Here is a 10,308-nt window from a genome sequence, read left to right on the forward strand (position 1 = left end):
TCGGTGAGGGTACTGGGTCACTTGTTTATTGTTTGAACCAGTGAGTTACTGGTCGAACCGCATAACAAAATCAGATTAAACCGAATAACTCGGTTGAATAAATTGGTCTCTATAACAAAAATATATATATAGTTATTAAATCGATCGACCCAGATGAACAGGTCTATAAAAAAATCAAGATACCTAGAAAAATTTCAAAATTTTAAAATATCATAATTTCATAAGTTTATTTTTTAAATTAAAATTATAAAGATAGACATCACACACGATGAAATAGTACATAATACAAATCCACATAAATTGTAAATAAAGTTTAATCACAATATAAACTGTATAACAAAATCTTGAAAGGAAAAAAAAAACTGAATAACAAAATAATAGCGTCTAATAAATTTAATTCTAAACAGAGAAAGTTGTTTAAAATAAATTTTGAACAAAATTTACTTTTATATATATATATATATATATATATATATATATATATATATATATATATATATATATATATATATATATATATATATATATATATATATATATATATATATATATATATATATATATATATATATATATATATATATATATATATATCGAAAAGGACATTGTTTTGTTGAAAGAAAAAATATTCATTTAACCTACTAACTATCTAAAATGATCGGTTCGTTAATTTTGGCTGATTTTGACTGTTTCTACCGGGTCAACCATTTATCTAATTCAACAATCAGATCAGATTAATGACTTATCTCATTTCTGGTTCAATCAGTATGACCGATCGATTAAGTTCGAAGGATTAAAATTGATATATCTTAAAAACACACAAATTTTTTATGGTACAAAAATATTTAATTATTAATATAATGTGTAAAAAAAATATTTTATTTGTTACACGTGTCAAAATGATTCTAGTAGATATTAAATACACACTTTATTTTTTTTGGTCAAATAAATGTATAACATTAAGGAAATTAAAAATGCAATTTCTAAAATAACCAATAAAAATTACTAACATTAATTAAATTCGTTAATTAAATCATTAACTTTACTTGATTTTATAAAAAAATAAATTTTTAAATACTCACGAAGAGTTAGTTTTAGATGAAGACGATATTTTAGGCAAAAAAAAATTATTTATATTAAAATAAATTATTATTATTAGAAAAAATGACTTGTCATTCTATAATCAGAAAATGAACAGTATCAATCCAAATCTCTACAAAAATGGGAGTGTTAAAAAAAACAAACTATTTATCTATAAAACCCAGGTCATTCCACATTGTCAATACTAAATTTCAAAATTAAAATTAATTGAATAACAAAAAAACAAAAAAAAAAACAAAAAACAATTTTTAGGCCCATTAAAGTTAATGTCCATCACACTTTTCCATCTATAAATATATCCAATTCTCTCAAACCAAAAACACAAACCATTTGAAAAAACCTATAACGTTAAAATCACGAGATTGTTTTCTCTTCTTTTTTGTTCTTCTCGAAGGAAGAACACATATATAAACCATGGAAGGAGGTGTACCAGAAGCAGATATGTCTGCTTTCAGAGAATGTTTGTCTCTTTCATGGAAAAATCCTTATGTTCTTCGTCTTGCTTTCTCTGCTGGAATTGGTGGCCTTCTTTTTGGATATGACACTGGTAATTTTAATTTTCATTATCATTATTATTATTATACTTCATTTTTTTGAGATTTTATTATTCTCTGATTTTTCGTAATTAGTTTTTTTATCATCTAAAGCATCTTTGCGTTTTCCCTTTGTTTTCTCTAACCATTTATTTTCATTCTAAAAACTTTGAAATTTCTTTTAAGTTCACATAAAGATTCTTGCGATTTTTGATACAACGATATTGATTGCAGTTGTTGTGATATGAATTAACTCATAAATAATATTGATATTAATACTTATTTTGTTACGCCGTATCTTAAAACCTTAGTATCATTGTTCTTATTATTAATCTTATATATACAAGATTACAATTTTGAACTTAATAAAATATTATTGTTTTTTTTTACAAGAATTTCAATTCAATGCATGCTACTGTTATTTTTATTTAAATGAATTATAATAATAATAATAATAATAATAATAATAATAATAATAATAATAATAATAATTATTATTATTATTATTATTATTATTATTTATTTATTTGACTGGATTATTGTTATTAATTAATTGGTGGGTATATGCAGGGGTTATATCTGGAGCTCTTTTGTATATTAGAGATGACTTTAAAGCAGTAGATAGAAAGACATGGCTTCAGGTAAATAAATTGCTTGAGATTTATTGAATTTTATTTCACTTTTTCTCAAACAAATCACTTTTTTCTTGTGAATTTCAACTTTTACTTTAATGGACTTTAATGCCCTTGCATGTTCTCTGCTTCACAGCCACCAACTTTAATGCCTTTGCATGTTTTCTGTTTCATAATCACCATTGAATTGAATTGAATTGAATTGATTGAATCAAAATTGCATAGAATAATGTGTGTTGAAAAATGTCCAAATTTTTTATTTAAAAAATATCAATTTTCTATTTTTTTTAAAAGATTTTTTTTAGTGATGGTTTGACTAGCAGCTTAGTAAACGAATAAAAAAGAAATTTATTATTTTCTTTTTTTTTTCTTTGTTTTAGATAGGTTTACTTTTTTTATATAATTATTTTTAACCTATCTTGGTTTAATGGATAAGATCAATTTAATACTAACTATTTTTATTTTTATTTTTATTTATAATTTTTGGATAAAAATAGATTAGAACAAACTAGACTCTACGAGAATTAGGTTATTTGTTATTATTATTCTAGATTATGAGTCTAGTCATTTTATTTTAAAATATGATATACAAATATAGTAAAAGCTTATTTTATATCAATATTTTTTAATCAGATTTCTAAAATAGAAAACAAGACTGTACTAGATAAGATAAATATTTTTTAATAAATAAACTGACACATATTTAAATAAACTAACAAAATAATATGTTAGTAAAATTAATTAAATTTTAAGATTTTGTATAATACCTTAAAATATAATTTTATTTAAAAACTTAATATATATTTAAATTAAATTATTTTTCAGAATAGTATATTAAAGTTTTAAAGTAGGTTTAAAAAACGAGCTTAAAAATAGTGTACTGTCAGTGTAAAATTCTTTACACAGTCAGTGCATCACAACCTTTGAAAATAAATACTTTAAATGTTATTTAAAGAAAAAGTCAAACATTTATAAAAGTTAACAGTTTGAATTTTACTGACAGTGTAAAACTGCTTTACAGTGTCAATGTATTTCTATTAAATCCTTAAAAAACACAACACTTTTTGTTAAATAGACTTTCTAAAAAAGTTTAACTTTGGCTTATATATAAAAAAGTTTTTTTTTCATTAAAAAAAGTGTTTTAACCTAATCTTTTTTTTTATAAAAAAATTGTCTTTATTGGGTTGGACATAAACATAAATATTTTCAAAGTCTAGAATAAATGTTTTTCTGTACCTACTATCATTAAAATGAAAACATAAATAAAAATGTCAACTTTCAATAATCTTCAACACTTTTATCACTTGAAATCCTAACACTTTCTTTTGATTAAGACTTACAATAAAGTTATTGAAATATATTTAAAAAAAAAGAGAGAAATCAATTTTAATGAATATGATGACTAGTTTTTTCTATTTTAAAAATTAAAATACTTTTTTCTCCCTCATTGAAATTTGATATTTTATTTTTGAATTGAAAATCATAAAATAAAATTATAAATATTTTTGAATTGAAAGTTCAAATTTCATGTTTTATTCTGTATCCACACATTACTACAAAATCATAAAATCAAAATCTTTAACAATGTAGTATACCATTGTAATTATATCTATTTTTGAATAAAATGTTGAATTGGCCCTATAGAGGATAGTGCCCAACAATCAATGAAAAAGTTGAAAACCACAATTGTAAAAAGACAAATTTACACGTTTGTTTCATTCAAAAAGATTTATTTTATCTGTTATGTTATTCTTTGTATTATTATTATTCTCATGATAAAATTTTCAATTGTTATTATTCTTAAAAAAAGAAAAAGTTAAAAGGAAATTTATTAAATCTGCTACGAATTAAAAAGAATAATTTCCTTAAAAATAAAGTTTTGAAATCAGTAACGTAACAGTTTTGGTATACGAAATCAAATTCAGATTCGATTTTTATTTTTTCCATTTTTGAATTTTTTTTGAATTACTTTTAAAACCAAACCAAATTTGATGGCTCAACAGCTTTGAACCAACCAACAGAATTTAATTTAAATGTTTTGCTTGTATTTATTGAATATGTTCAAACAAAAAAAATCAAAATTAAAAGTAGGGTTAATACTACCTTTCACCCTGTAATATAGGCGAAATTCGCTTTACCCCTGATAATATTTTTTTTCGTTTAATATTTTTTTGTTTGGATTATCCCCCTAAACGTGTGTTCGAAAAAAAAAAAATTTACAAGGGAAAAGCGAATTTCGCCTATATTTAATTGTTTTGTATATTTAACCCTTAAAAGTATTCAATTAAATTTTTTTAATTGAATAAAATTTTAAATTTTAAAGAAAAATCAATTAACTTATGTAAAGAATGAGACAAAATAACAAAAAGTATTAAGAAATTTTTTTGCAAAAAAAAATTATGTTCAACATGGGTTGAAATCTCAATTGAAACAAATTGATATGTATATGATGATGGAAAAAAATGTAACAGGAAGCAATAGTGAGTACAGCAATAGCTGGAGCAATCATAGGAGCTTCAGTTGGTGGATGGATGAATGACAAATTTGGAAGGAAAATATCAATCCTTGTTGCAGATACCCTCTTTTTATTAGGGTCTCTTGTGATGGCTTTTGCTCCAAGTCCAGCTGTTCTCATTCTTGGTAGAGTCCTTGTTGGTATTGGTGTTGGAATGGCCTCCATGGCTTCTCCTTTGTACATCTCAGAAACTTCACCAACTAGAGTTAGAGGTGCTCTTGTTAGTCTCAACAGTTTTCTCATTACTGGTGGACAGTTCCTTTCCTATCTCATCAACTTGGCCTTTACTAAGGTAACTAAATATTCCGTTATTTGAGTTAGTTGCGTTAGTTGTTATATCTGTTATAGTTAGTTATTAGTTAGTTAATTTTGTTACAAGTTAGTTATGATTTGTCTGTCGTTCATGATCACTATATAAAATGATTATGTATTCTTTGTAATGAACATCTTATCGTTGAATCATCTCTTGTTTTATTCAGGCGCCACACCCGTGGAGGTGGATGTTAGGAGTAGCGGCAGCACCTGCAGTCATACAGATTATATTCATGTTGACCCTCCCAGAATCGCCTCGTTGGTTGTACCGTCAGGTTAGTTCATCATCCTTCATCGCGCATTTTATGCGGTCACATAATCTAGACTTTGCATCGGTCGACTTTGATCTGATGGTCCACATAAAAATGCTAATTGAAATGTGTTGTCTTTAACAGGGAAAAGAGGAAGAAGCAAAACAAATTCTGAGAAAGATATACGACAACGTTGAGGACTTCAACAACGAAATTCAAGCGTTAAAAGAATCGGTTGATGCGGAACTGAAGAATACAGAGAAAATAAGCATGATACAGCTTCTTAAAACAACATCAGTAAGAAGAGGTTTATATGCTGGTGTAGGACTTGCATTCTTTCAACAATTTAGTGGTATCAACACAGTCATGTACTATAGTCCCTCAATTGTTCAATTGGCTGGTTTTGCATCCAACAAAACAGCACTTCTTCTGTCACTAATCACTTCCGGCCTCAACGCATTTGGTTCGATTCTGAGCATATATTTCATCGATAAGACCGGAAGGAAGAAACTCGCATTGATTAGTTTGATTGGTGTCGTGTGCACTTTGGTTCTTTTAACGGTTACTTTCCGTCAGGCTGAAATTCATTCACCTATGGTTAGTTTCGACGATAGCATGAGTTTTAGGAATAACACATGCCCCGATTTCAAAACAGCGGTGAATAATGATAAATGGGATTGTATGACATGCTTAAAGGCTTCTTCAACTTGTGGATTTTGTGCTGCTCCTAACAAGGTATCTCTCATTTTACCAACTTTCATGAAACACGAAATAAAACTATGAAACACTGACACACAGACAAATACACCAGACACAGACACAGGCACACACATTTTTTCAGAGGCGTGTTTATGTCTGTGTCTGACTTGTCACATAAGATATTAAAATTTGACTTATTATATATTAACAATATTATTAACTTTGAAAATTGCAGCTCCAACCGGGGGCGTGTGTAATCTCGAGCGGTTCTACGAACGACATGTGTGCGAAGGATCATAGAGCATGGTACACAAGAGGATGTCCAAGCAACTTTGGTTGGATTGCGCTAATAGGCCTTGCACTCTACATCATGTTCTTCTCACCAGGAATGGGGACAGTTCCATGGGTTGTTAACTCCGAAATCTATCCGTTAAGATACCGAGGCGTCTGCGGAGGAATAGCTTCTACAACAGTTTGGGTTTCCAACCTTATTGTATCTCAATCCTTCTTAACTTTGACTGAGGCAATTGGACCAGCTTGGACTTTCTTGCTCTTTGGAATCATTGCATTTATAGGGGTTTTCTTTGTGATTGTATTTGTGCCAGAGACTAAGGGGGTTCCAATAGAAGAAGTGGAGAGCATGCTTGAGAAGAGATTTGTGCAAATTAAGTTTTGGCAGAAGAGAGAAAAGTAGTGAGTCTGTGAATCAGAAGAAAATAATAATTGTGTCTAGTTTTATGATCGTTTTCATAACTCTTGATTTGTAATGTGTCTGTTTTGAATTGAATGGTTAAATTTGTTGAAAGTGAAGTATGGTGTTAATGTGATTTTGAACATGGATGAATATTTTTTGGTTCAAATGAGGACTTTTTATAAAAAGTGATTGTTGGAAATCCTCATGAAATGAGGATTAATGATAATAATCACATTTGATTTGTTGCCCTAATACACTCTTTATGTGATAAGTGGGAATTGGTTTTCCTAATATATATGCTCTTTACTAAGCGTGCATACCTTCGAGGTGGTAAAATGGTTCGGGGCCTGCATACATGCCCGTTTTATTTATATTTTTTTGGCAGAGTTTGTTAAAGTTTTGGGTCTGCATTTTTTAATTACCTTGGCTCTTTAATATTACTTTTCACTTTATCAGCAGGCTCACACTTTTAACTATGTCTGCTCTATTATTTACAGACTTTTGCGAGACAAATTTAAACGAGACGGAGATGTTACGCAATATATAAAATCATATTATACATTGAACAATATTAAAAACACCATTCAATTTTAGCATTTCCACCACCTACTTTCAAAAATGCCATTACACTTTTCTCTTCAATACAATTATTTTTGCAGTTCCAATACATGATGGAATTTGCAAGCAAAAAATTGGTTTTTAAAAAACTTTGTATTGCATTGCAAATCGAAAATAATATCCATCAACTTTCAATTCGGATATATGAAATTTCCTATTTCTATCATATGATATATCACTCACTTTTGATTCTTTCTCCAATAATATTATTCCCCTTTATGGGAAGAATTGAACCACTTTTTCTCTTTCCCACTTTTTATATTCTATAACTATAATCTTCTTTTTCAAGTTACTACTGTTAATTGTTTTTTTTCTTGCTAATCAGTGTCCTCAGAGCATTCTTTAAACATATTAAATAAAAAAAATATTTTTTATAAAAGTTAACATTTTAATTTTCAATACACTTTTAATGCATTGAATACACGCATTTCAATAAAAACTTACCACTTTAATAATTTAAAGAGTGCCCCAAAAGCACTGGTTAACATTTCCTTGTTTTTTAAAATAAACTCGTACCTGTCTTAACATATGAAAGGTCAAAATTAATTATACAATAGTATTTAAAATGCACACAAGCTTTATTCAAAGGGAATTTTTTAAGCGACTCCTATATGATAAAAACCAGTTTGAAAATTCTAAAATATTTTTCGAAAGCTTATATTCGAACGCTTTTTTTTTTTTACATTTTTAAGATGTTTCGAATATGCAAATCTGAAATCATCTTTTTTAACGTTTTATTATGTAAACGTTGGATTTAAAATGTTAGAGGTATTTTCGGATATGCATATCCGAAAATACCCTTGCTATATAAGGTTGATGCATTATTACCAATACCACTATTTCATTCATTTTCTTTCACTCCATAACCAAACTTATTTCGGATGTTCATTTCCAAAAAAAATGCACTTCCGAATATGCACTTCCGAATTCCACCAAACTTATTTTGGATGTTCATTTCCGAAAAAAATGTCTGTTACAGAACTCAAAAATCTATTTTAATAGAATTCATGTTTTTTGCCCGTGTTAGGTAGGATGCACCCCGACAACATTCTCAAAGCTGGTGTGAAGGTTTCGGAGAAGGTTAATGAAGATGCTAAGTCAAATGAGGTGAAGGACAATGTTAAAACGATTGTTGTTGTGATAGATGTTCGACAACAATTTACAAATGAAATGACCTTCACCTCTCGTCAACATTTGCTTGAATGGATCCAAATTGAAGCTAGCAAACGTGGGCTTGGCGTTGTGATTGGAAGGTCCAACAATGGCAATAGTAGAAGGCAAGCATTTGTTGTGATCGCACCACTTTGAACAAGTTTATTTGAAACTGGGGTGTCCTATTCCGGCTACAGCATGTCAGTGGATGGCACATCATACAAAAGAGGCGGATACTTGGCCGAATCACTTTTTTGAAAGGATGGTGGAGTTCGGAGAAATGATGAAGCATGAGAGAGAGAGAGAGAGAAGCAAATAGGGAGAAGTTGAAGAAAGATTTGGTTTTATATTTAAGCGGTGAGAATTCGTTCGGTGCATTTTAGAATGTAACCGAATCATTTTTTGAATGTATTATCGTGAAGAATGTAAAACTAATATGATTCAGTACATATATAATATGTCTATATTTCATGTAATCAATGTTTATTCTTATCGATTTTATTTTTTCTATGTTGATTTGATGCTAATTCTGCCATAACAGAATGCCCTTGTGGTTTTGCATAATTCTGATATGCACATCCGAAGGAACCTTCAATTTAAAAAAAAAAACATTAGTGCTTATTTCGCATTTGCATTTCCGAAATATGCCCTTATAGCAAGATAAGATTTATTGGGTCAATATTGCTCCAAAAAGTTTATAAATATGGTCTCTAAAGCATTTATCAACATCACAAACCACAATCAGAACTGACTCAAACCTATCCTCACCTTGCTTTTGTCTACTTTAGTGTTACACGATGCTGCTTCAATTTAGGTTCTCGTATGACACCTCGGTCGCCGAGTTGATTCCGAGACTGAAATCTCTTTTGCAATATCCAAAAAATCGAAAGGTGGTCAAACTTGAGTATCGTTCACCTTCACTTGAAACTGAAGGAAAATTAAAGTTCACCCCATTTGATCTCAAGAACGACGGCGATTTAAAGGTTATGTGAACAACTTTTCAACAATATTCTTCAAAGGGCCCGATAGAGTTGGATACGAAGCTTCAAAGATCGGGAGAAGATGTTATCAAAATGTTGTGACGTCCTCAACTATAACAATATGTAACGTTAAAATTTTGTTGAACTAGATATGTAATTTCGATAATTTATGATGAATATATGCTTTGTTGATTTGGTTTTAAGGATTTTATTTCTCTGTCCCAGACATGTTTTCGGATATGCACATCCGAAGTCACCTTTTCTTGAAAAAAAGGTGTTTTTGGAAGTGCACATGCGAAAGCACCTTTTCTTGAAAAAAATGTGCCTTCGAAAGTGCACATGCGAAGTCACATTTTCTTGAAAAAAAAGGTGTCTTCAAAAGTGCATATACGAAATCACCATTTTTTTTCAATAAAAGGTGCGTTCGGATGTGCACTTCCGAAGTCTGAGGGTATTTTGGTATTTTCGCCAAAAGTCTCAAAAAACATATGGGTACTCTTTTATAACCATTGATTGTACTTTAATCTAACGGTAATTAAATAACCTCTTTTGGACTCATCATTCACATGATTCTTTCTAAAAATAGTTTCCTCTATTTTTGATAATAAATAAAAACATGATTTTTTAAATATTTAATAAACCAAAAAATATGAATTCTTAAATAATTTCGAAAAATTATTGATTCTTAATACAAAATAATTTCTTCTTATATTTAAAATAATCTCACTTTTTTTTATTTTCTTTATATTAACTTTTATTATATTCAACTAAAGCAAATAATGAATTATGATTCTAAATATTTCTTAAAAAATCATATTTTT

At 28.5% G+C, this 10,308-nt stretch overlaps 1 protein-coding gene across 1 annotated transcript; it reads left to right on the forward strand.

Moving 5' to 3' along the window:
* The first annotated feature begins 1,411 nt into the window (after positions 1-1,411).
* Positions 1,412-6,876, forward strand: LOC131629547 (probable inositol transporter 2). The gene is made up of 6 exons (XM_058900330.1): positions 1,412-1,648; positions 2,205-2,275; positions 4,738-5,073; positions 5,261-5,368; positions 5,489-6,079; positions 6,279-6,876. Exons 1-6 carry the CDS (start codon positions 1,516-1,518, stop codon positions 6,735-6,737), a joined length of 1,698 nt encoding a protein of 565 aa, XP_058756313.1. The 5' UTR covers positions 1,412-1,515; the 3' UTR covers positions 6,738-6,876.
* Positions 6,877-10,308: the final 3,432 nt, after the last annotated feature.

Source organism: Vicia villosa, unplaced genomic scaffold (assembly GCF_029867415.1).
Source record: "Vicia villosa cultivar HV-30 ecotype Madison, WI unplaced genomic scaffold, Vvil1.0 ctg.000579F_1_1, whole genome shotgun sequence".
Lineage (NCBI taxonomy): Eukaryota > Viridiplantae > Streptophyta > Magnoliopsida > Fabales > Fabaceae > Vicia > Vicia villosa.